This window comes from Nymphaea colorata, chromosome 13 (genome assembly GCF_008831285.2).
Source record: "Nymphaea colorata isolate Beijing-Zhang1983 chromosome 13, ASM883128v2, whole genome shotgun sequence".
NCBI classification, from domain to species: Eukaryota; Viridiplantae; Streptophyta; class Magnoliopsida; order Nymphaeales; family Nymphaeaceae; genus Nymphaea; species Nymphaea colorata.
The window spans coordinates 11,708,115-11,735,733 of record NC_045150.1 but is presented as its reverse complement, the minus strand read 5'-3'; the positions used below and the strand labels follow the sequence as shown (position 1 = coordinate 11,735,733).

The following is a 27,619-nucleotide window of genomic DNA, read 5'->3' as shown; positions in this document are numbered from 1 at the left end:
AAAAAATCACATTCTCAAGTGGAGGGGGGTCTAGCCGCTGCTTGTCATTGTTTGAATGGCAGAGGGGCACTTTTGTCACTGAGAGAGAAAGATGAGGGGCGCCTGCTTTTAACTTTCTTAATTTCCACTTTAAAATTCTGTTACTCAACGGCTTTTTTTGCTCCAAAGCACCTGCTTTTGCCTCTCCTCTCACTCTCTCTTTTGTTTAGTCTCAAGAAATAAATAAATAAAATCGCACTCGCAAATCCACAATGCCCATCTCTGGTTTTCCTTTTCTTCTTTGAAAGCACAAGAAAGAAAAGAAGAAAGGGTAGTGAAGAGAGAGAGAGAGAGAGAGAGCCTTCTTCTTCTTCTTCTTCCTAGAACAAAAGAAAAGGGTGGTCTTCCTTGAATATCAAGACTCCCTAAAGATGTTGGTCTCCCGTAAAGAACACCCTCCATTGAAGTTTCACAGATTCCCATCTCTTTTCTGCGCCTCTTTATATAACTCCTCTCTTGATCTTGCATTTAGGCTTCATTTCCCTTCAATTTCCTTGGTGCCCACCAAATCAATGTTGCCCATTTCCATCTGAGCAGTGAAAAAGAAGAGAGAAAACAAAAGAAACAAAAGGAATCATGGCCTCCGTTCTTGCTCTGGCATTCATTCCTTTCCTTGTCTCTTCTTCTTTTGCGTCAAGTTCATTGCCCTCATATTCAAGCGATGCCGCTGTGCTGCTGGCTCTGAAGCGCGAGTTCCTCTACCCCTACCCGGCGTTGAACAGCTGGGACGAATCGAATACTGGTTCGTTCTGTTCGTGGGTCGGCGTTCAATGCGAATTTGGTCGGGTGGTTTCTCTTGACATATCAAATTACAACCTCTCAGGCTCCGTCTCGTCGAAGATATCCGGCTTAGATCGTCTGACCAACCTCTCGCTTGCTGGGAACAGTTTGTTAGGCGAGGTTCCTGCTGAGATCGACTCGCTGACTGCACTCCGGTCATTGAACGTATCCAACAACGCGTTCAATGGCACCATTAAGTGGGACTTCTCCAAATTGAAGAGGCTGGAAGTTCTTGACGCTTACAACAACAACCTCACTGGTCTTCTTCCTCTGGAAATCTCAAAGTGTTCAAACTTGAGGTACCTGGACCTCGGAGGAAATTATTTCCATGGAAGCATTCCTTCAAGCTATGGCGGCTTCGCCGAATTGGAGTACCTCTCGCTAGCAGGGAATGATCTGCGTGGGAAAATACCGGGTGAGTTGGGAAACTTGACAAACCTCAAGCAACTCTACTTGGGTTACTTCAATGATTTTGAAGGTGGGATACCCAAAGAGCTTGGGGGTCTGATCAATCTTGTCCATCTTGACATATCTAGCTGTGGGCTGGATGGGGAGATCCCTGAGCAATTGGGGAACCTGAAATTGCTTGACACAATGTTTCTGCACACCAATCTCCTCTCCGGTTCAATTCCTTGTAGCTTAGGAAACTTGACAAGGTTAGTGAACTTCGACCTTTCGAACAATGCGCTTGCCGGCGAGATCCCAGATGAGTTTAATGAGCTCAGGGAGCTTAGTCTGCTCAATCTCTTCATGAATAGATTGCATGGATCGATACCGGACTTCATTGCCGAGCTGCCCAATTTGGAAACTCTAGGCCTGTGGGAGAACAACTTCACGGGGGTTATCCCAGAGAAATTGGGCCAGAATGGGAGGCTTCAAATACTGGACCTGTCCACCAATAAGCTCACTGGTTTGATACCTGAAAGCCTCTGCTCTGGTAATCAGCTGAGAATACTGATTCTGTTGAACAACTTCCTTTTTGGCCCAATCCCTGAGAGTCTTGGTAGGTGCTTAAGCCTTAGCAGAGTGAGGATGGGAGAAAATTACTTGAATGGGAGCATACCTCAAGGTTTCCTTTACTTGCCTGAGCTAACTCTGGTGGAGTTGCAGAACAACTATCTCTCTGGAGTTATTTCTGAGAACAGCAATAGCACCACGGCGACGAAGCCTGCTAAACTGGGGCAGCTGAATCTCTCCAACAACTGCCTCTCAGGAAGCCTGCCGTCCTCCATTGCAAATTTCTCTGATCTGCAAATGCTACTCATAAGCAGCAATCGCTTTTCAGGGGAGATCCCAGGGGAAATAGGTCAGCTAAAGCAGGTAACAAAGCTTGATTTTAGTAGGAACTCCTTTTCAGGCATGATACCATCTGATATTGGCAACTGTTCCATGCTTAACTATCTAGACCTGAGTCAGAATCAGCTGACAGGCCCAATTCCTACAGACATTTGCAGAATTCCAATCCTCAACTACCTAAATGTCTCCCGTAATCACCTTAGCCAGTCCATTCCAAAATTAATTGGGTCCATGAGAAGTCTCACTGTTGCTGATTTTTCCTTCAATAATTTCTCTGGTAGAGTGCCAGAGTCAGGCCAATTTGCCTATTTCAACGCGACTTCATTTGCTGGAAATCCGCTGCTATGCGGATCGGTGCTCAACCCATGTAATTTCACAAAAATTTCCGATGGAACAAGTCATGTTGCCAGGGATTTCAAATTAGTGGTGGCACTTGGCCTGCTGATCTGCTCTATTGTCTTTGCTGCGGGTGCCGTTGTCAGAGCTAGAGCCATTAGAAGAAGCAATGCCCATAAATGGAGGCTCACTGCATTTCAGAAGCTTGATTTCAGCATGGACAACATATTAGAGTGCCTAAAAGACTCAAATGTGATAGGGAGGGGAGGAGCCGGAACTGTCTATCATGGTACAATGCCCAATGGTGAAGATATTGCAGTGAAAAGACTAATGGGGATTGGGAATCATAATGACCACGGCTTTGCCGCTGAGGTTCAAACCTTGGGGAACATCAGGCACAGAAACATAGTAAGACTGCTAGCATTCTGCTCCAACAAAGAGAGTAATCTTCTAGTTTACGAGTACATGGGGAATGGGAGCCTGGGTGAAATGTTACACGGGAAGAGAGGTGCTTTTCTGGGATGGGATTTGAGATACAAGATTGCTGTTGAATCGGCTCAAGGGTTGTGCTATTTGCACCATGACTGCTCACCGCTTATCATCCACAGAGACGTGAAGTCCAATAACATACTCTTGGACTCAAATTTTGAAGCCCATGTAGCAGATTTCGGTTTAGCAAAGTTTCTGTACGATGGTGGCACACTGGAGAGTATGTCTGCGGTAGTTGGCTCATACGGCTACATTGCACCAGGTAAAATCTTTATCTCTCCTTTTTGTCACTGGATAGTTTTATGAATTTCTTGCATCCTGGGTTGGCATAAAGAGGTGCTTCTGCTGTCAGCATAACCTTGCTATTTCCATCTTCTTTCATCAAAACGTAACTAAAGTTCATGAACTCTGCGGTTCTCTATCAGCAAGAGTAGACCCCTAGTACTTTATGTTTGCCTTTAATAGAAGCTTGGGAGTTCCTAAGTCTGGCAATCACATCTAGGTAACACTTCTAAATCAGGATCATTAAAGATTTTGGCATTGGTCACCCTCCAAGTGACTGCAGAAAGTGCCTTTGAGTGCATTAAGATAAAGATCTTATATTCATCCTTTTCTTGACATGATAATGCAAGTCAATGTCCTAATGATGAAACTTCAAATCCGGTCGGACCTTAATTTTTCCTCCATGTGAAATGTATATATGTATATATTTTTAACAATTTTCTTTTAATGCATGAGCTGATCAGTTACAAGAAGCAAAGGTAACAATTTAGCCACTGGTTGCATTAAAGGCTGCAGGTTTCCTTCCTGATTCAGGCATTGCATTGAATGTTTCTTTTGGGCATACTGTATTTTGCTCTGTACCACCCTTCCTGTTCCTCACAACGTAGTGACAGGCCTCCCTTGACGTGTTGAGTTATCTCAGTAAAAGCAAAAGATGGCCAATTTTGTTCTATCAGAGCATTAGGCTCCATAAAGGATCCAGCTCAGCAGAATCCTGTGTCATCAGGAATCTGACGCACAAAGTTCTGTCACTAACTTGCTTATAGAAAAGCGTGAACTCCGCTTCAATGATTTGAAAATTAGGGTGTGTTTTCTGGGTCTCTGTGAAGATCACTTTATCTTTATGTCTAGAAAAGAATTTATTAGATGTGCCTTTTCTCTTTAGATGTCCTGATCCTTAAAACGCCTTGATATTCCCCTTTACAGATTTAAAACTTATTATTTCAGAAAACATACACACACATCTATCTATCTGTATGTATTTTATGAAGTTGGTACTATCTAAGTTGTTTGACGGTTCTTGCTTTTCTTGGTGCAGAGTACGCATATACTTTGAAGGTCGACGAGAAGAGCGATGTGTACAGCTTTGGTGTTGTCCTTCTGGAGCTGATCACGGGGCGGCGTCCATTGGGGGACTTTGGTGATGGAGTGGACATTGTCCAGTGGGCGAAGATGGCAACGAACTGCACCAAAGAGCAAGTGATGGACATAATTGATGCTAGGCTTGGGCAGATGCCCCAGGAGGAAGCCATGCACATGTTCTTCATTGCCATGCTATGCCTCCAAGAGCACAGTGTTGAGAGGCCCACAATGAGAGAAGTGGTGCAGATGCTATCAGAGTTCCCCACAAAGAGGACCACCCATTGATTGCCAACAGTCTTTGTTGCTAACTCACAAACTCAAGGAAAAGCAAGAAACTGACAGCAATTGTAAAACCACAAAAAGATGTTTTCAAGGGGGATTTCCTTGATGCTAATGGAACCACGTGAAGTTTATGGGGTTCAGCTAAGCCCTTCTGGGCTGATCCAAAGTTTGAGTTAAAAATAGAACTCAGAGCTCAATAAGAGCAATGTGGGCTCAGGCCCAAAGCCTGCCTATAATATGAAGTTGGGTATTTAAGAGTTGTTTAGTGTTTTTTATTTATATAGGTATTCGACACTAAATTTTGCCAAGCCAATGTAAAAATAAGGTGTTTGTGTACGTCCATGGTGTCTAGCTTGTACCAATTTGTTGCTGTTAGGGTATGTCGGAGGGTAACATGCTTCTTGTACAATATCTTAATTGGTGTTTGGACGTCTTTTCCTTTATGTAATTGAACAAGTTTCTTCAATCTCTCTCTCTCTCATATATATATGTATAATTCACATACATAAGAATGGTGGATCAATTTTTCATGAGAAAAAAATTCAGATTTTGGTTGAATTTGGATTAAACCATTTGGTTGCAAAACTTCACAAGATTGTTTTTATGAAATACAAACTCATATTCAGGTCCTATTTTCATTATCAAATTGCAGCAGTTAAGGTTGATATTCAGAGTAGCAAACCGTAGCTACATCGATCGGACTAGTTGACATGATAAACTCGTAGGCTCTGCGAAGTATAAATAAAGAAACTTTTTTGGGTCATCATCAAAGCTTTTTATGCTACTGATGGCAGATGAACTTTGAGAAATGTATTTTCACGTAAAGTTCAAACCGCTTGATCAAAACCCATGTAGTGCAAGTGCAATATATCCCCATTTACTCTACGATGTGTAAGAGACAAGTAAACAGTGGACATGGTTTGGACAAAACACATAAATTCTTGAACTGCGTCGTAGAAGAAATTCAACATCTGAAATAAGATCTCACTGCATCCGAAATATTTTACTCAGAAAAGAACAAAAGAGGAGCTTCAATAAAGTAAGCATAATAAAGAACGCATTTAATGGTAGGCACACTTCTTTGAAAGAAAAACAAGAAAAGGGCAAAACGAAAGGAAGAGAGATCAGAGGCTAACCAGCGGATTGCCATTTCCAAAGAAGGCAGAAGATCAGGGAAATAAAGGCTGGATGGGGACTGGACTCATTAAAGGTTTTGGTCCATACTCCATGAGACCTAATGCCAAGGTGCTCGATCCCCACAGGTCCTGCCCTGCCCACTCAATAAAGAGATCCACCTAATCATCTGATGCTCATCCCTGAAAATGACCCAAGATCCCAACCACCAACTTCATTGAAGATTGAAGCAGCAATTATTGATCCACAGAGAGAGAGAGAGAGAGAGAGAGAGAGAGAGAGAGAATGGTCCACACCAGATTTTGAGCCCACGGGAGGATATGCACGGACCATTGTCACAAATATCGGTGTTCTTTCAGGGGGAAAAAATGGGGAAATGTGAAAAAAATTGTGATATTTTGAAGGAAAAAACATGAAAAATAAAAATATTGCACTTTTTTCTTTCTTACAAATTTTTTTGAGGTTTCTTTTATTATATTTTTGTACTATTTAATTTCTTTGAATTTACCAAGATTCTCTCAAAGTAACACAAATTTCAAGACCAATACACGGAAGAAAACTTTCGATAAAAATCTAGTTATTTTTTGTGACAATGTTTGGATTCCCATCCTATATTTAATTGCACCTGGACCAATTTTAGTATCATTTAGATCATGAGCCTGTTGGCTGGTCCAACATGTTTTAAAAGAGTACCCTCTGATTTCATAATTTACTATTCTTAGCTTTTAACCATAAAATAGCATGATGATGACGATAGCGTTGATGCATCCATACATCTAGTTGCACCTTGACCCATTTCAATCTCCTTTGACCACCGAGCTAATAATTTAAAGTAGAGCTGGACATCGTGTTGAAGGTAGACAAGTCAACTCGCGTTTAGTGGGTTAGATGGCACCATCAGCCTTAGAGACAATGAGATCACGTCCTTCATATCTAGAAGGGAGTTTACAAGTGTTTTCAAATATTGCTCTCACTTCGTAATTTTTTTTTTACGTAATTTTTTTTATCATTTTGAAGTGTAAATAATTTCTTTTACAACAAAATTTTTTGTTATATATATATATATATACCTTCAGATTCGGAAATCATCTTAGTAGTTGAAAATTTTAAAGTAAATGACTGAAAAAAAATTAAAGAGAAAAAGTTGTTAACTTTAAATGACTAAAATATTCTATCTCCTTTTACTCAATTTTCTATCAGCTATCCATCTTGTAAACATCAATCAAGATGATTCGTTATAGGTCTTACTCCTAAGGGTCACGTGCCTACTGAGAAAATTTGACTAATATATAAGTAGATGTAGCTATTACAGGTAACCGCCATGGCCGTAGCTGGTGGATGCAACAACCATAGGCAAAGCCATTTGCAAAACGTCAATAGCCACATGAGCTAATGCTGCGGTCACTTTATTAACAGCCACAAGGCAGACCAAGGCGAAAATAATTTCTGCCACGGTTGGGCTCTATTGGCCATGGTTTAGGCTGTGGATAAAAGCCCTTTTCGTTGTAATGGTTTCTGCAAACGTTCAGCTTTCAAAAGGATTACCCTTCTCCAAAGGCTCTCACACTGCTAGCTTCTGACTAAGAGGATGGTGGTGGTATTTGGCATATGGACTCTGAGCATATCATGTATACTTCATAGCGGTACAACATGCCTTGAACAAAGTTCAACTTTCATTCATGAATAATGGTCATGTGCGGATGCTTGAAGCATGTCAAAAGGGTGAGAATATTGCATTATACCATCTCACACAATTTCATATATGGTTGATGGACCTCTTGATATACTCTTGGTCGATACTTAAGAGCAGGGCCAGAGCTAGTTTTTTTTTTTTTTCATGAAACACAAAATATATGGTTAACAAATTTCAATTGGCCTTGAGGCAGTGACTCGAATCTTGTAGAGTTGAACCATATAACTACACCCAAATCCAACTGGATCCAATCATTGAAAATAAGGTTTTATAGTGGGGCGTACACCCCATAAAGACTTCACCTATCTATGCCTCTACCTGAAACACAGCCACGAAGCTCAAATAGACTAGTTTTGTGGACTTCTATACTTGTTTTGCTTATATTATCTGAAATTAAAACATCAAAAATTTGAAGACTTACAACTTTTTTTGGAACTTGTTGACAAGAACCTTAAAGATGAATTGAAGCCTTACAAAGTGATTGGTGGTGTGGAGATTCAAGACACACGACTGAACATTTGAAAGTGTAATAAGGACCGTTGAATGACATAGCCCCATATACATGAATAAAGCAAGTGTATTGAGCAGAAGCACAAGCGTATTTTTGAGAATTTAAAGCTCACCAATCTTGTCCAAACTGAGATAGAACATGGGAATGTGCCTTCAAAACAACAACCAATTTAACTAATAGCTAGGCTGCTCTTCAAGAATGAAGCTTATCTTTATAAACTTGACAAAATTTTTGGCTGCTCTTTGCTATGTTTTCCCACAACCATTCAACACTCCAATTCGATAGTCAACTGAATATGTTTTTAGATATACGCAACATTTAGTGCAAATGTTGAATTAGCTGAAACCTTTTCTCTTCTAAAGTCACTGTGAGTCAAGATATTGTTTTTCATGAAAATAAATTTTCCTTCCAATTCATCAACATGTTTCACCTATCCCTGTAAATCGGTTCCTATATGAGGTTACTTCAACCCCTCGCAGGAGCACACCACCATCTACCCCAGTTCCTTTTTTTACCTCTTGTAAGCTCACAAACATCCCAATGGCATCAAGCTCTAGATTGCAGTCTTGGATATCGGAAAGCTTGGTTAATTGCAAAAAGGTATGCTTAGGAAAAGGGCCTCAGCCACTTTCATTTCATTGTAAAACCCTCGAAACTCCTTTCTTCCTACTGTCACCCTGTCAGGTTGGTTAATTAAACAGTTGGATCTGTAAAATCCATTAATAGAACTGGAATATTTCAGCAACAGATTTTGCAGAACATCAATGGGCTATGAAAAACAATAGGCAAGGTCATTGCCACAAACATAATGTATTGTACCAGCTGTGTTGCTTCTTTCCCAAAGAGGCCGAAACCTCTACCCCTTTCTTACTACTCCCGAGGTTCATAACAGCTTTCGACCTAGGTGATAAGCACAACACCCGTCAACTAAGCCTGGTGCACTCATAATTTGTAGTTCAAGTGAGTAGCATCCACAAGAATAGAACGGATGGCCAGCCTTTCACTGCTTAGCCATATGACCAGCTAGATTATATCCCTCAGGGCAAGGTAAGTGATTTCCCAATGATTGGTGCCGCTAAAATTCGGGCGGCATCGACAATGAAGCTAGAAGCAAGCGGGAAGCTTGCAAAGATGGTGAAGATGCGATGTGAGGAAACGTTTCCACCAAGTGATACTTTTCCAGCTTTAACAACAAGGAACAAAAGGAATTCGAACGAAGTCGTCCATGCCATCGACCCGCCATTGTCAAATATTTCCTTCTCCATCCAAGCAGTCTACACTTGATTTTGTCCACCATTGGTTGCCAATCTAAACGTGCGAGGTTCTTTACTGTTAATGGGAGACCGAAATAGGTTACCGCCAAAGATTGAAAAAGGGCAATCGAAGATGGTTGATACTGCATGTTGCAGGTGTAAGTCGCCATTAAAGAGGACTACATTGCACTTGTTTTCATTAAACACTGAGGCCACATACCAAGGGAAATACCTTAAGAATCAACAAGTGACACCCATTTGGTGGATGGTAGCATGGCCAAAGATAAGTATATTGTCTGCATCTTTTAGTAAACCACAGTGCGCGGAACCTACAATGAACGCCAAAAAGACCCGAGTTTGATGCTTTGTGGCACAACACTGCTAATGCTTCCTGAAACAATGTTGGAAACCTTTGTAATTCAAAGTGAAAACCTCTGGGCTTGCGATTCCTTACTCCCCATGACAGATAGAAAATCATGATTAGAAAATGGTCTAGGAAGCAACTCAAACTTGTACGTCTGACACCGAATATATATATATATGTATATATACTCTTAGGTCATCTCCAAAATCCATACTCTTTAATTTTCATAAAAGTCCTCATATATGTATAAAAGTATTTTGATATAAAACATGTTTTAATTCAAATTGTTTTTATGAAAAGCGCAAACCTTCTTATTATCAAAATGTTGATGGTATGAGAGCTATTCATTTTTGCTTATTATAAAAACACTATTAAAGTCCAAAAAATGATCAACTTAATATATGTTTTGTATAAACATATTCTTAAGATCATATCGGTAAAGAAACAAAAACGGCTGAGGCTTCACATTTAAACAATCTAGTTTTTGTCCCTGATCTAATGGTCTGGTTTCTAAAAGAGAGAGAGAGCTAAAATAGTTTTTTAATTCTGGCTTTGGTGCCAAAAACATAGTGCTCCTTAATGCTCTAACCCTTCATTAATTGAAAGGGACACAAATGGTTTATAACATGAAGCATGATAGAAATAATATGTTACATTTAAAGTGCATATATAGTGAACATGAGAGACTTCATATAGGCATATAGTGAACTTGAGAGACTTCATATAGGTCATTTACCATCGAAAGGAATAGTACCCATATGCTGCCTGCTGGAAGAGCTATGCTACAACTCCATGGGACCGTTTCATTGAATAAGAGAAAAAGAATGGTGAAGGAAGCATTACTTCTAAATTGTAGTTTTGCAAAATAGTCCAAATGTATCTGAAACAATCAGCACCTTGTGCTAGTCGAGCCAGAGCTTGACCAGCTTGAACTGAGCTCTCCACTTCTATTTTGCCTCGACTTTTATTTTGCATAACTCTGAGATTGAGTCCGGACAATGGCTGCTTGGGGGTTAGGCCCCCATCCTTTTATTTCAACAAAATGAGGTATTATGTACAGACAAAAAAAAAAAAGGGTCCACGCTGGACCTCACCTCAGTTGGACACTATCTATCAGGGAAGGAATCTCACGAGGTATCGTGAGGATTCCAAGTTGTATACAAACCATTTTCCGGAGTATTCATCAAAAGATTAGAGCCTTCAGCTAGAGGCCATCCCTTGCAGATTGTAAGCCTGTCGATGAAGCTGTTGCTCAACGACCGGTTGCCCACTATGTCCGACCTGCAACCTATGTGACTGAGGAAATGATGCTTCCATTCACCGTCATTTGCAAGAAGGTAGATACACCCCATATTGTCAGCAATGTTCGCCAAGTGCCCGAGGCATTCACTGAGAATCTCTGTCTCCGGCCACCTAGAACTGAGCTTAAACCAACACGCAACACCAAACCGAACCTGACCTGCGCTGTCTCTAATGATGCCCGCCACTCCTTTTCTGCCCTGCTTATACCAAGAAGTGATGCTGATTTCAACCCACTTATCTTCAAAGCTGACTCCATTGCTCCAGAGGATCCCCGATCGAAGCCAACTGCAGATTTTCGAGGTCTGTGGTTCATTCCACTGAGAGTTCCAACAATACTCGCTTGAGTGTGACCAAAACTGGTTTATTAATTTATCAGTTGGAGTATGCCCTTTATGCTTAAATTGGTTTCTAGTCTTACAAATGAACCAAATCGCCATGTGAAAGCTATCTTTCCAGCATTTGTCAAGCGACTTGTCTTGGAAACCTTTCTTGTGCCAGCCACTAAGTCCTTGCATGAGGTTAGGAGGACTCCTACACCATGGTGTGGCCCTCCCAAATTTACCATAAATGGAAGACCAGAGAGACCAAGCTCCCTTGCAGTCAAAGAAGAGGTGTTTGACGTCTTCAGTCGTCTGCTTGCAGACATAGCACTGAGACGCAAGTGAACATCCCTGCTGTTGCACTAAATCGTCCGTAGGAAGCCGCTCTGAGACACCTACATAAACAGTCCAAGAGGCCCTTGGAAGCCGTCTCCCTTGCCAAACCAGCTTATAATCCTTGTTATGATGGCCTTTTTTCCAGATCCTTTGCCAAATTTCATGCCGGTTGAACTCACCATTCTCGCCATTCCTCCAGACCATGACATCCAGCTTATCAGCCTGAAGAAGAGGACAACTGAAGTGGATGTTGAGTTTGGCCAGGAAGTCCATTAGGGCCTCCCCATTCTCCTCCAAGAGCTCTTTAACTGAGCAGGTGATAGTATCATGAATAAGATGAGTGTGAGGGGGGAATCTTGTCCATTAGCCAATAAGCTCAACAATGGTCAGTCCAAAACTTTGCTAAATTGCCATTGCCGATCTTCCAGCCAACGTTCTCATTAACCTTGCGCCAGGACTGCAACGCCCTACGCCAGACATGGGATACCCTTTTACCCTTAACACTGCTATCGAGTAGCCCTTTTCGCTCGCAATACCGACCTTTAATCAGGGCCGCCCAAGGAGAGGACTGCTGAGACGCACGGTATACTAGATAGGCCATGTTGGCCAGATTCGTTTCTTTGATATCTTTGAGACCAACACCTCCCTCTAGAAGAGGGAGACATAAGGTGGACCATTTAATGCGGTGGATGCTTTTATGATCAGCCATATCACCCCATAAAAACTTAGCCGCCATTTTATTCAATTGATTGCAAATGGTGGCAGGGAGTTTAACCACCAAGCTCCAGTAGGATGGCAGCAACGAAAGGGCGTGCTTGATTAAGCTAAGACGGCCTGCAGCAGAGAGGCATTTTTTCTTCCAAAGTGCTAGTTTTTGGGAAGACCGCAAGATTAGGTGTCTACATTGTTCCTCTGTTACTTCCTTCGTCTGAAGGGGAGTGCCAAGATACGTAGATGGGAGCTTACCTTGATGCCAACCGATCTCCTGTTCAATCCGATCAAGCTCACGACTGTCCATGTTAAAAGAAAAAAGGGAACTTTTGGAGTTGTTCATGGCTAGGCCTGAACACAAGAAAAATTCATCTAAACACATCTTCAAAGAACGCAGGTTCTTCCGCCTACCTTCAATGAAGAGCATGATATCATCGGCATAAAGAGTGGAGAAGGGAGAAGTGGTGCCAGCCCCCATTGATGGGATTCTAATTTGCTTGTTGTTGATATACGCTTGAACGCTGCGACTGAGCATTTCCATAATAGAGATAAATAGATAGGGGGACAACGGGTCTCCCTGCCTTAAGTCTCTCTTGTTAACAAACCACATTCCTTCTTTGCCATTTATGAGAAGTGACGATCTAACTGTGGTCACGAGAATCATAATTTTTTAGACCCATATCTCATGAAACCCAAGGTGGCGGAGGGTGGCCTTCAAGAAATCCCAATTGACACGGTCATAGGCCTTGCTTAAATCGATTTTAATACATGCTGTTTTCTTCTTACTGTTTTGAAAAATGTGGACTATTTCTTGGCTTAGGAGGAAACTATCCTGGATGCATCTTCCTGGGAGAAACACATTTTGATTCTTGGAGATGATCCTATTAAGGATAGGCCGCATGCGCAGTACGATAATCCTCGTGATGAATTTCAGCATGCTATTACATAGGGAGATGGGCCAAAGCTTCTCTACTTGGTTCGCACTTAGCTCCTTAGGCAAAAGAGTGATATGTGTCTTATTAACAACTTGACCAGTCTGCCAGAGTCAAAAAATCCACGAATAGCCCCTGAAACAACCTCCTGCACAATGGGCCAATTGCTCTGAAAAAAACTATTGCCAAACCCGTCCGGGCCCGGGGCGGAGTCCCTATCTGCCTCCATGACTGCCCAGTTTATTTCAGATTCTGAAACAGGTTTCAAAAGATCGGCATTCTCTTCCGACGACACAGTCGGACCCCATGCGAGAGAGTGAGGTAAGCACCCTGAGCCTTCAGTAGTCCCTAGGAGGCTGGCAAAGTAGTTCGTGCAAGCTGTAAAAATCTCTGGAGTTTCAATTAGGAGCTGACCCTCATGATGTATGGTTTCGATTTTATTCCGCCTCCTCCTCCCATTTGCAACCCCCTGAAAGAATTTGGTGTTAAGATCGCCATCCCTCATCCATTTGATTCTGGATTTTTGGTGCCACATACGTTCTTCTAACCACAACAGCTTGGATTGATCATGTTTGAGAGAACATTCTTCATCGATCGCTTCAAGTTGGCCACTCTCACTGAGGACTTGGAGGTGTTTGATTTTCCTCTTAATGTCCATTATTTGGTGAGGGAGGTCATTGGCTCCACCTTTACACCAAACTTTCAGCTTGTCCCTAGTAGCCTCCAATTTGTGAATGAGTTTAATCATAGCGCAGCCCCTCACGTCGACCGCCCAGGCTGAACGAACCTGATCCACATAACCAACCATATCCTGCCAATACTGAAAATGTTGAAAAGGAGAACAACCCCACGTTCTAAACCTACACTTAGAAATGCGGAGCAAAATAGGATTATGGTCAGATATGGTTCGCGGGAGCATCTCCAGTTGCAGCAAGTTGTCAGGATCATCCACCCATTCCTTGGAAACATAGCATCTGTCAATCTTGGACATGACATTTTTGTGGCCTAAACGGTTATTGGTCCAGGTGAACTTCATATCAGGGCAAGAAACTTCATGTAGTGCAGACTGTTGGATAAAATTAGAAAGAGCAAGACAAGCTTGGAGAGCCGGTGCCCTGCCAGAATTCTCGTTGCTCTTTAAGACTGCATTAAAGTCGCCCAAACAAATAACTGGCGCACTGCAATGATTCAAGGCTAAGCCGAGACTTAAGAATTGGTCCTTCCAAATTCAAAAGTCAGTATGCAAGTACACCCCTACAGCCACGAAACTTTGTCCAGATTCAATATTGAGAAACTGTAATACAATCCAATGGGAATGAGCATACCAGTCTTGGAGAGTCACTTCCGATGGGTCCCACACAGCAATAATACGTGCCCAAGGTCCTGAGAGCTCAATGTTACTAACTAACTGTCTATTTGGAAGCTGAATTGGAATTTCTGGAGTTGTTCCCAATTAAGCTTAGTATCAATAGCGAAAGCAATCGTGGTTTTCAAGGTCCGAAGAGTTAGTAAGAACTCATGTTGAGCTGGAAGAGCCGCCAGCCCCCGGACATTCCATGCGAGTAGATTCATGAATGGCCGTGCTCCCTCCCTTCCCGGCTAGCAGGCCGGGTATTTGCAAGATCACCAACCTGGACATCAGCTAAAGCCTGTGAACCAGTCTGCCCTTCATCAGTGCTCGTTTCCATTTCATTTAAGGAGAAGTCCTCCTGAGACCCCTGATCAGCCCCCATCATGGAGATGTCTTGATCTGCTTGCTGTTCCCCCCCTGCAATTTTCAATTGGACACTTATTTTTGGTGGACTAGTTCGCTTTTGGTCTCGTTTACCTCCCTGTGCTTGAGAGATCTTTTCTTGGCCTTCTCTACCGGCTTAGCCTTGTTATTCCCGTCCAACGAGTTGGGGTAATTCCCTGTGGCAGGTACAGATTTTGGAGTGTTACTTTTTTTGGATTCAGGTGGCAGGGGGACTAGATGGGGAGCCAACCCCTCTGCTCTACCATTCTGAAAATCGTGGCTGACTAGGTTAATACTAGCATGAGCATTGTTTGTGTCCACAAACTCGGTGATCTCCTGATCCTTCTCAGCAGGGGAGCCTATTGGCCTGTTGTCGTGAGGACTATCCCCATCTGCTTTCTCATCAAGTAGCTGCGACAAGGGCTTCGAATTTATTCTGCTGCAACTGCAGGTTCTCTTTAACCTTGTTAGGTTGAGGTCTTCTTTTTGGGACTTTGACTAGATGCCAAGCATTAGGGGCGACATTCTCCCCTTCCTTGGATGCCTCAATCAATGAGCAGGAGCCGTCGAAGTGGGCTGTGGACCCACACTTTTGGCAATACTTAACATTTGTTTCATATTCAATAGATTGAACAAAGACTTCCCCCCTGCAACCTCCAACTCAATCTCTGGCAGAAACCCAGCGGAATCTCAATTTTAATACGGGCAAAACCAAACCTCTGGAGATGCCTTGTGTACTCATCTGCTTCAACGAAAGCACCACTTATTAGATCAGCAATATCAGTGAAAACCCGCGGGTTCCACCATTCAACAGGAAGCTCCGGCAGCCTAATCCAAATGCGGACTCGACTGGAGCTCTCTATCCGCCTTGGCATACCTGGCTGCCACTGGTTTGCAATGAGGAGTCGCCCTCCCACATACCATCGACCAGGAGACAAAATAAATTTAAGGTCATCTTCAGACGAGGTGCGGAGCAGGAACATACCTTTCCCCACCGACGTGAACCTTAGGTCAGCAACTCCAGGCCATACGCTTCGGAGGCTTGTGAAAATGAAGCTGTAATCCAAACGCCCTTTGCTACCCCCCCCCCCCCCCCATTCACGACAGCAGCCCATGATTTATCCTTACTCGAACTGGCAAGTGATGGTAGGGCCTCTCCCACGCAAACTTGATCTTCAACGTCACCCAGGAGCATATGCTCTCCTCTCCCTTCACATTCCCCCATTATCGGAGGCCCCTGCTGGGCCTGAGGCCCAGAGCGACCAGCTGCTGCCCCTGCCACAATGAAACCTCGAGAGCCCTAGGAGAGAGAAAACATTCCAAGCCTTGAAAGAGGAAAGAAAAAGATGTCGTCCCAACTCTGAGCTTGAGTCGAGCTATACAATGTTAGCTCGAATTTGGTTTGATCAAGTGTGTCAGACCTCAACCTCGTTTAACTCGTTTAGGTGTGTTGCAGTGCCGCAGCTATGGAGGGAGATGGCAGCGAGCCTTATGCTTGCTAATGCTATGGAGGGAGATAATAGTTTCCAAACCCTTGACTTGATCGAGAGAGTTCTGAAACGAGAAATCATTGCCGAATGAGCATTTATAGAAACCCTTGCTCGCTACAACGAGGGGTTTTTGAAATGGAAAAGCCCTAGCGAGCGAACGAGCGAGAGAGGGTTTTAGAAATGAGAAATCTGAAACCCTTGCTTGCTCGAGTAAGGGGACTGAAACCCTCGTTCCAGTGAGGTCGAGCAGAGAGGGTTTCACTCAACCCTCACCGGTGAGGGTTTCTAAAGGAGAAACCCAAGCCTTGCTTGAGTGAGGGTTTTCTGAAGCCCTGCTCGATTGAACCAGGGTTTTTGTAGAGTTTCACGGAGAGAAAGAGAGGTAAATTGGCTAATCTATGGCAGAAGAAGGGATCTACAGCTTCACTGCTCATCTGTCGTCAGTGCGATGCTGTCGGCCTCCCATTTGGATGAAGCATTGCATTATGCATATGAAGAAAGTGATGAGAGAGAACGCGCGTGATGAAATGAAACTTAAAACCCGAAGAAAATGAAATAAATAGTAACAACAGTTAGCTATTCATTTTTGCTCGAGCTCAATCAAGCTTAAAAAATAGAGTTTAGTGAACTCGAACCTGGCTCCATAAAAAAAAACAAAAAAACAAGTTGAAAAACGATCTCAAGCTCGACTATTTTACTAAAACAGCCGGATCGAAACTGGCTTGACAAAAAAAAAGGTGTTGAAAAATGAGCTCGAGCTTGACTCATTCACTAAAACAGCCGGATCCAACTTGATCTTGGGCCGAGCTTTAACGAACCGTGCTCGAGTTGCTTAGCACATTGTCTACCCTACCTTGTGCACCATTCAAAAAGAATTGTTGCCTGATTGAGGGTATACTTAACACACTTATGTTGGGTTGGATCCTGTCCACATAGAGAATCCAAGTTCAAATAAAAATTGAAAAAGAAGGGAAAGAGTTGCCCTGACTTGAATGTGGGTCATGAAAAGAAGCAATTTCAGGGAATGTTATGAACTAAAGTTGAATTTTTTTCAAAAGAAAAGATAATGAAAGAGGGAGCCAAATGATTTTTTTGAGCTCTTGAAATTTGAGGTTTCTTCTTCTTCTTGGTGAGTGCATCTTGAGGAGAAAGAGATCAAGAGGGGGAGAGTCTTGTTGTCCCCTCATTTGAAGCAACAAGAGAGATTTCTAGAGAGTGAAAATAAGAGATTGAGAGAAAGAAAGCTTCTATTTATTAATTAAAGTTTTCTCTTGTCATTTTCTCTTATTTTGTGAAGTTTGTGGGAGTAAAAGGAATGATTTGTTGTGAAAAGACCATCACTCTTGATTAAATGATATTTTTTCACTCTTTACTCTTTCTTTGTTTTATTGTATCTTTCTTGTGGTGGTTTGTGGGCTTTTGGAGTATATACATTGTATATTGCGTTTTCATAGTCAATTCCCATGTTGCATAATAGATTGTTATTGTGTTGCTCTCAACTCCATGGTTTTTACCTTTCATTTGAAGAGGATTTTCTATGTTAAAATTAGTGTCTCCCTTATCATACTTGAGGCTAGTATTTCATTGCTTGTTGCATTCTTGTGCTTGAAAAATATATAAAATAGAGAAAATAAGATTCAGATGATTTTTTTGAGCCATTGAGTTTGAGGGTATCTTCTTTTTCTTCATGAGTTTTCTTGAGAAGAAAAAGAGATAAAGAAAGGGAGAGTCTTGTTCTCCACTCATTTGAAGCAACAATTTGGAGAGATAAAGTAAAAGATTGAGAGAGAGAGAATGCTTCTATTTATTGATTGGGGCTTTGTCTTGTTCTTTTCTCCTTGTTTTGTGAATATCAAAAAAATTAAAAGAAAAAAGATTTTGTTGTCAAAAAGCTGGCACTGTTGATTATGTGATATTTTCTCAATCCTTACTTTTCATTTACTTTATTGTATCTCTCTTGTGTTGGTTTGTGGTTTCTTGGAGTGTAGACATTGTATAGTGTCTTCTTGTAGTCATTTTCATATTGCATAGTAGATTTTTATTGGGCTGTTCTCAACACTGTGGACTTTACCTTTCATTTTGAGATGATTTTCATGTTAAAATTAATACCTCAGTTATCTTGTTTCAAATTATTATTTTGTTGCATGTTACACTTTGTGCATTAAACATATACAAGAGAGAGAAAAAAGGGGATCCTGATGAATTTTTTTTGGACCCTTGATTTTTGAGGGTTTCTTGTTCTTTTTGGTGAGTTTTTCTTGAAAAGAGAAAAATACAAAGATTGGGAAAGTATCATTCCTCACTCATTTAAAGTGACAAGAGAGAATGTTAGAGAGAGAGAAAGTGAGAGATTGAGAGAGAGAAAGCTTTTGTTTATTGTTTGGGGCTTCCTTTTGTTCTTTTTTTCATGTTTTGTGAAGATTGAGGCAATAAAAAGAGTAATTTCGTTATACATTACTCTTGATTAGATGATATTCTCTCACCCTTCACTCTCGGTTTGCTTTATTGTATCTCTCTTAAGGAGGTTTATGGGCTTTTGAAGTAGAGGCATTGTATATTACCTTATTATAGTCATTCTCATACTACATAATTGATTGTTATTAGATTGCTTTCAACCCCATGGTTTTGACCATTCATTTTGAGATGATTTTCCATGTTCTCTTATTTTGCTTGAGGGTTTTTCTTTTCTTTTTTTTTCCCTTTTTTTTGCAATCTTGTGTATTAACATATTTATAAGAGAAAGAAAAGGAGAGCCGGATGATTTTTTTGAACTCATGAGCTTTGAGGGTTTCTTTTTCTTGGTGAGTTCTTCTTGAAGAAAGAAAGAGATAACGGTTGGGAGAGTCTTATTCTTCACTCATTTGAAGCAACAAGATGGATTGTCAGAGAAAGAAAGTGATACTGAAAGAGTGAAGGCTTTTATTTATTGTTTGAGGTTTTTTTTTTCTTCTTGTTCAGTAAAGATTGGGGTAATAGAAAGACAAATTTTGTTATGGAAAGACCATCACACACTCTCTCTCGTGATGGTTTGTAGGCTTTTGCAGTGCTCTAATTCCATACTAATCAGTACGGAGACATTCTGCCTTGTCTTCTTGCAGCGATGTCCATATATATAGTGGATTGTTCTTGAGTTGCTTTCAATCTCATGTTTTTTCTTTTTATTTTGAAAGGAGTTTTCATGTTAAAATTGTTCTCTCTAATCATGTTGAAGTTATTATTTCATTGTTTTTTTACTCTTATCTATATCAAAATTTCATTTTTTGACCACAATGTGTTTGTGTAAATATAATTTATGGAAGAACAAAATAAAAAAACTCTTATTTCTAGATGATATGTATCTTCCCATATTTACAATACTCAAAAGCCCAAATCTATGAGAGATGAAAGATGAGAGTTTGAGCATGAGCAAGTATATGGTTTAATTCAATAATTTCTTGATGAAAATGTTTATGATCATATTTAATATTTCTCACATAAGTATCATGAGAGCTCATGGTTGAAGAATGAATTTGAGTACAAATTATAAGATTAATTTAAATGACACAAATTATAATTTTTGATAGAACAAAATAAAGTGCCTCTTATTTCTAAAGGCTATGTATCTTTCTGTATTTGCTACTCAAAAGGTCGAATGTAAGAGTGATGAAATATGATAGCTTGAGCATGAGCGAGTATGCTGTTTCATTCAATAATTTGTTGATAAAATGTTTATAATCATATTCAACATTAAACCTACACAAACATATTGTGGTCCAAACATGAAAATTTATATGTTTCAAAACCGGCAACAACAAATTATTTTTCCTCAGATAGATGATGCAACTTAAGTATAAGGAAGGAAATTTTATCGTCAATCACTTGAATGACTTTCAATGACTTATTAATAAATTGTCTGACATGAGTATTAATTTGAGGGTGAAGTTGTAGGGTTATAAATGCTTGCTACTCTGTCCAATTCATATGAGACATTTAATGTTTCGCTCACTAACTATGTTCTAAATAGTGGTGTCTTTATTAAGCTTCTTAAAGTTAGAGCTTTTAAATAAAGAGATAAGAATAAAAGCGCATGGTTACAATCAAAGGTGTTTGTCACTGAGAAGGGGGGAGAAGCATATTCACTGTGAGAAAGGTAAAGACAAAAATCGAAGCAAATCAATGTGAATAATGCAAACCAAGTGAGAAGGGGCATATCAATAAATATTGGTTTCAGTTGAAGAGAGAAAATAAAAGTAATGCAAACCAAGAATTAATTATGAAAATAATGGTAATCACATCACCAAAACTATACATAATGACTTGGTTATTGTTTAGGCTAAAGACGTCATGAACTTAACAAGTCATGATTTGAGTTGTGTGATTGATAATGGTCCATCTTCCTATGTCACTTCAAATCAAGAATATTTATGACCTATATTTCTAGTGATTATTGAGTTTTGAAATGGTAATGATGGTTTGTCATAGGTTATTAGTGTTGGTGTTGATGATGTGCATTTACAAACCAACAATGGGATTGTATTGAAGCTCGAGGATGTAAAACATGTATTGTGCATACATTAATTTTCAAATAAGTAATGCATGTGACAGAGAATGAAAAATCTAAATTGTGGTATAAGAGGTTGAGTCATATGGGTGAAAATGATCTTGATTGTTTAATTAAAAAGAATATACTTCTTGAGATGAAGAAAGAAAAGCTAGAAAGATGTATCATTGCTTAGTCAAAAGCAAATGATAGTTTCATTTAAAAATTATCTATCTTCAAAGAAGAAGAAATTGTTAGGGCACTCAGATGTTGTGGTTTATTGATCGTGGTACACTTTATTTTGCCTCTTTCATTGATAATTATTCAGGAAAGTTGTAAACCTATACTTTGAAAAGGAAAGACCAAGTGTTTGAATTATTCAAATAATTTCATGTTCTTATTAAGAGACAGACATAAGCAAAGAAAGTTGACATTTAAACGTAATGAAATGTAGGTAAATACATCTAAAGAGTATTAGTGGATGCATGACATAAGAGATCAAAAGATACCTTCTAAGACTCATCAGTTGAATGATGTGGCTGAAAAGATTAATAAAACCCTTAGTAAAAGAGTCAGTTGACTGAAGCACAATTGTCTAATTCTTTTTGGGGCGAAGCTCTATGTACTACTACATATGTTATACATCTATTACCTCATGTATATTTAGATGGTGATATATCCGATAGAATTTAGTCTAGTAAGAAAATGAAATACGGCCATTTACATGTTTTTGGAGACAAAGTGTTTATGCATGTTCCAAAAGATAAAAATATCTAATTTGAAAGCAAAGACACGTCATGATGATATTGAGAAGAACTTGTCAGAAACATAGATGTAGTTTTTATGAACCCCGCAAAAAGAAGGACATTTTTCATAAATTTGTTAATATAGCTCATAAGTAAACTTCTGTTAAGTCAAATGATAAACATGTAATTTGGTGACAGAAGATATTGCTGCACATCTCCAATTTTACCCCATCTAGCTAGATAGATAGCTTCTTTCCTACTCTCTTCAGCTTCCTTGCTTTCAAAAACAATGAACATCGGGCAAGCAAAATCCCATATCTCCCATGCCTTCCGCGCTAACAGTTGCAAGTGTTATCTTCCTCTCGTTTGCCAAAGTAAACATTGAACATTAATGCATTAGGATCAAATCTGGATCTATTCAGAACTGAAAGAGAGCTCCGAGTGACCCAAGTGTTGATCCAATGCTGATCCACCGTATTCCAATCTAATCTGTTATAGGGACCACGGGTAGGATTTTTCCGTCGATTATTTCAGAAGAAACAAAAGAAATTCTCTGAGATACCAATAGGTCATGAAACGAAGCACAAAGAAAAAAGGCGGTGAACGATGGGTTTTTGAAAAGCTCATGAACGAGGCACAGAGGTAAAGGCAATGATGCCATGCACTCGATTGCGCGCCTCAAACGTTGCGTTTCTTTTGAAAAGCTCATGCACAGTGAAAAAAAGGTGGTGAAGCGATGGCATGTGCCAGACGCTGGGTTTTTCGAAAAAAACTCATAGAAAGAGAAACAATGGGCCTCTGCCAACTTGCAAAGACTGCTCTTATGCCTGTCCAACTTTGAAATGTTAACGTGAAACTTTGTTGTTCTTCAAAGCCTAAGCAGTATAATATAACGTATCCCTTTTATCTCCAGATCTCTCGTTATATATGTTAAAGAAACAGGGACAGTTTCTTTCGTTAGAGATTCATTATATTCGAGAGAGAAAGAAAGAGTGGGGGAGCCAAATATTTTTTCCTCGGTAAAACTTTGTTGAGATTCAATTAGGAATTTAGGACATTTGATTGGCTCTGCATGCTTGATCATACTCTTGACTCATCATCAAATTAACCTATTGGTGACATTTATTGCTCGTTTCCTGACAGTATGGTGCCAAGTTTGTTTGCTATTTCCTTAAATTCCCTTCTCTTCTGTCTGTGTTCTAGCTGCAACCTCTTTTACAATGTTCAGTAATGATTTTTTTGTTTATACAGATGTACGCACCCCAGTAGTTTAATACAGTGGACACGAGAATATTCTTCCCATCGTTTGCATAATTCGTCCCCAAACTGAAGTGATGTGGTACGCATATATAGATTAATGTTGAACTGATTTTGGCATTCTTAGCCCCTCACTTTGCTAAGCCAATGCCTATTCTTCATTCTAGATGGTCAGACTAAATATACAATTTCATGTGATCATGGACAAAGTTGCCAACCTAAATCCCAGTTAGTCCTGTTAGTTGGATCTTGTAAAGGACAAAACAGATCATATTACTAACTAGTTAGATTGTTATTTTTGTTTCCCTTGTAATCAAGCCACGGTACTTTGGCCAATTACTCCTGCCAGCTTCTATCGAATAGATATAAAAACAACAACGATGGAAATATAAAAGATAGAAAAATAATTGGTATGCAACTTTCATAATTTGAAATTAGATTTCCATGCTTGTATTGAGTACTTAGGGTTTGGCAGAGCTCCTTGTATTGAGTGCTTATTCTTGGTAGCACTATGATGGTATTGGTGATGGTTTTGTGTACAACTCAATTTTTGTTATGAATACAAAGGTTAAGAGGACCTCCCTCCCTCGCAGGATTGCATCGAAAATAAGTATATCCAGATATAATGTGCCTAGCTCTATATCCGGCAGATCTGAAATCAAACCAAGAACATGGCACATTGATCATAGCTTAGATATTAAAATTTTAAAGTAAGGAAGACTTGGGTTGCGATTTCAGAAAGCCATAAAAGCATATATAAACGCGCATACACAAATGCAGAACTAGTTCAGCGTTTAGCCCTATAAATGCAATCAGAGAAAGGAAGAGATAAATAGATGAGTTTCGGGAAATATATCATAAAGAAATTGTGGATTAAATGTTTTGTCGAATTTTAAATAACAAAAGATTGTCCAAGTTTTGACCGTCTTATGATAAGAACAAATAGGCGCTACCATCCGTATAGGTGGCTATTGGGAAGCGGATTAGCACCAACCATGCTTGCCCAAGTGAAGATTTTTGGTATTTGAAAGGCCCTTCTCTCCAAGCTTTACATGACCATATAAATACATAAATAAGTGTTTAAAAAATGGCTCTCTATCCAACCAGTATCATCATGTGATTGCTTTGATTTTAATGCAATTAAGAACAATGCTTTTTTTTTGTTGATTTAAGTGTTCTATGCTTAAATAATAAGAATCCCTTGAGTGGTTCTATGATAAATAGGTGACTTTTCTTTCAATTTTTTTGTCATTGTTTTCTATGTGCCCTTTATTTTTTGCTTTGTGTGTTTTTTTATTTTCTTTGTATTCTTACTTTTATATGTTTCTTATGGTTAGTAGAGACATGAAAAACATGCAAATAGATTATCCGCTTCATATCCCACTCAATCCAGAGAATTATCTATATTTAAATGTGGAGAACATGCAGTTTTTATTTACGAAAAAGCTGACTCAATTTGATGTTCATTTCTACTTTGCCTTTATGCAAACAACATATAAAAGGCTGATTGTAAATTTAACTTGCCAACAGCAAGAACAAGTGCACGACAATGGATTTCAAATTGCATTGAGTAAGGACGACATAAAAAATAAAGTTATTGTAGTGAAGAAGAAGTCTCTAGATACTATTACCATTCCACGTATCACTTGTAAGCCTTATTCTAATGAATTAGAGGAAAACCAAATTAAGTGGTCGTCATTTCATAGAAACGATAGTGGCAATTTTTGCCTTCAATATCAAAATGTGACTGTTTTGATTTTAATGGAGTTATGAACAATCCCTTTTTGTGAATTCTACGTATCTATCAAAACCAATATCGCTTTTGTAACTGTTTGATTTAAGTGCTCTTTGCATGAATAATACAAATCTCTTGAGTAGTTCCATTATAAATAGGTAAGTTCTCTTTTAATGTTGGTTTTATTTGTGCTCTTCATTTTTTATTTTTGTTTTGTGTGTTGTTTTATTTTCTTTGTCTTCTTACTTTTATTGTTTCTTTTGGCTAGCAAAAACAATGAAAAAAACATCAAAAGTAGTGAGACAAATTATCTGCCTCCTATCCCGCTTGATCCATAAAATTATCCAGATTTAGATGTGGAGAACTTGTTGTTTTTATTTACAAAGAAGCTGTGTTAATCTGATGCACGTTTACATTTTGCATGCAAGTAGTGTATAGAAGGCTGATTGTACATTTAATTCTTAAACAACAAGAACAAGTGCACAACAATAGATTTGACATTGCATTGAGGATGGACAACATAAAAGTTAATGTTATTGTGATGAAGAAAAAGTCTCGAGATACTGTTATCATTCTACGTACCACCTGGAAACATTATTCTGATGAATTAAAGGAAAAACAAATTAAGTGGTGGTGCTTTTATAGAAAAGACAGTGGTGGGCCTTGCCTTCAAAAACAAATTAAGTCTCGAGATAGACTATTTGCCTCCTATCCCACTTAATCTAGAGAATTATCTAAATTTAAATGTGTAGAACATACAATTTTTATTCACCAAGAACTGACTCAATCCGAGTGGTCAACAATAAAATTGAAATTGCATTGAGGATGAACAATATAAAAGATAAGGTTATTGTGGTGAAGAAGAAGTCTCGACACACTGTTATCAGTCCACGTATCACCTTAAAGCCTTATTCTAATGAATTAAAGGAAAACCAAATTAAGTGATGGTGGTTTTGTAGAAAATACAATGGCGACTCTTGCCTTCAATATCATCATGTGATTGTTTTGATTTTTATGTAGTTAAAAACAATACTTTTTTTGTGGACTGTATGTATCTGTCAAAACCAATATCGCTTTTGCAACCGTTTGATTTAAGTGTTCTTTGCATGAATAATATGAACATCTTGAATGGTTCCATTATAAATATGTAACCTCTATTTAATTTTTTTGTATTTGGTTTCTATGTGCCCTTCATTCTTTTTTTTTTTTTGCTTTGTGTGTTATTTTATTTTCTTTGTTTTCTTACTTTTATCTGCTTCTTATTGCTAGATGAGATACTGAAAGAGATATAAATAATAGACAGACATAGCATCAACCTCCTATTCCACTTAATCTGATCAATTATCCATATTTAAATGAGGAGAACATATAGTTTTTATTTGTGAAGAAGTTGCCTCAATCCAATATTCGTTTCCACTTCGCCTTTGTGCAAGCATCATATAAAAGGTTGGTTGTAAATTTAACTCCCCAACAACAAGAACAAGTATAGGACAATGAATTTGAAATTGCATTGAATATGAACAACATAAAAGATAAAGTTATTGTGGTGAAGAAGAAGTCTCGAGATACTGTTATTATTCCACGCACAACCTAAACGCATTATTCTAATAAATTAGATGAAAACCAAATTAAGTGGTGGTGGTTTTATAGAAACGACAGTGGCGAGCCTTGTCTTCAATATCATCATGTGATTGTTTTAATTTTAATGCAGTAAAAAAAATATTTTTTTTTGTGAATTGTATATATATGTCAAAATCAATTTCACTTTTGTAACTGTTTGATTTAAGTACTATTTGCATGAATAATACTAACATCATGAATGGTTCCATTATAAATATGTAACCTCTATTTAATTTTTTTGTATTTGTTTTCTGTGTGCCTTTCATTCCTTTTTTTTTTGCTTTGTGTGTTGTTTTATTTTCTTTGTTTTCTTACTTTTATATGTTTCTTATAGTTAGCTGAGATATTGAAAGGGATATAAACAATAGGCAGACATAGCATCAACCTCTAATTCCACTTAATCTGGACAATTATCCATATTTAAATGAGGAGAACATATAGTTTTTATTTATGAAGAAGCTGTTTCAATCCAATATTCGTTTCCACTTTGCCTTTGTGCAAGCATCGTATAAAAGGTTGGCTGTAAATTTAACTCCCCAACAACAAGAATAAGTGCACGACAATGAATTTGAAATTGCATTGAATATGAACAACATAAAAAATAAAGTTATTGTGGTGAAGAAGAAGTCTCGAGATATTGTTATTATTTCACATACAACCTAAAAGCATTATTCTAATGAATTAGATGAAAACAAAATTAAGTGGTGGTGGTTTTATAGAAACGACAGCGGTGAGCCTTGTCTTAAATCAATCATGTGATTGTTTTGATTTTAATGCAGTAAAAAAAATATATATATTTTTTTTTGTGAATTGTATGTATATGTCAAAATCAGTTTCACTTTTGCCACCGTTTGATTTAAGTACTATTTGCATGAATAATAACAATGTCATGAGTGGTTCCATTATAAATAGGTGAGCTTTCTTTTATTTTTCAATTTTTTTTGTCTTTGTTTGTTGCCTTTCATTTTTTCCTTTGTTTTGTGTGTTGTTTTATTTTCTTACTTTTATATGTTTCTTATAGCTAGCAGAGACATGAAAGATAGGTAGATAGATTATCTGCCTCTATCTTGCTTCATCTCGAGAATTTTTTAGATTTAAATGTGAAGAACATTCAGTTTTTATTTTCGAAGTAGCTGACTCAATCCGATGTTGGTTTCCACTAAGCCTTTGTGTAACCAGCTTATATAGCTGGCTATAAATTTTAACTCCATGGCAATAAGAGCAACTGCACGACAATATATTTAAAAGTGCATTGAAAATGGACTACGTAAAAAAAAAAGTTATTGTGGTGAAGAAGAAGTCTCGAGATACTGTTACCATTCCACGTACCACCTGAAAGCCTTATTTTAATGAATTAAAAGAAAACCAAATTAA

The 27,619-nt window shown here is 38.8% G+C and overlaps 1 protein-coding gene across 1 annotated transcript; it reads left to right on the top strand.

The window, feature by feature from the left end:
* Nucleotides 1–240: 240 nt before the first annotated feature.
* Nucleotides 241–5,053, top strand: LOC116266979 (leucine-rich repeat receptor-like serine/threonine-protein kinase BAM1). The gene is made up of 2 exons (XM_031648527.2): nucleotides 241–3,202; nucleotides 4,262–5,053. The coding sequence occupies exons 1-2, from the start codon at nucleotides 616–618 to the stop codon at nucleotides 4,588–4,590; spliced, it is 2,916 nt and encodes a 971-aa protein (XP_031504387.1). The 5' UTR covers nucleotides 241–615; the 3' UTR covers nucleotides 4,591–5,053.
* Nucleotides 5,054–27,619: the final 22,566 nt, after the last annotated feature.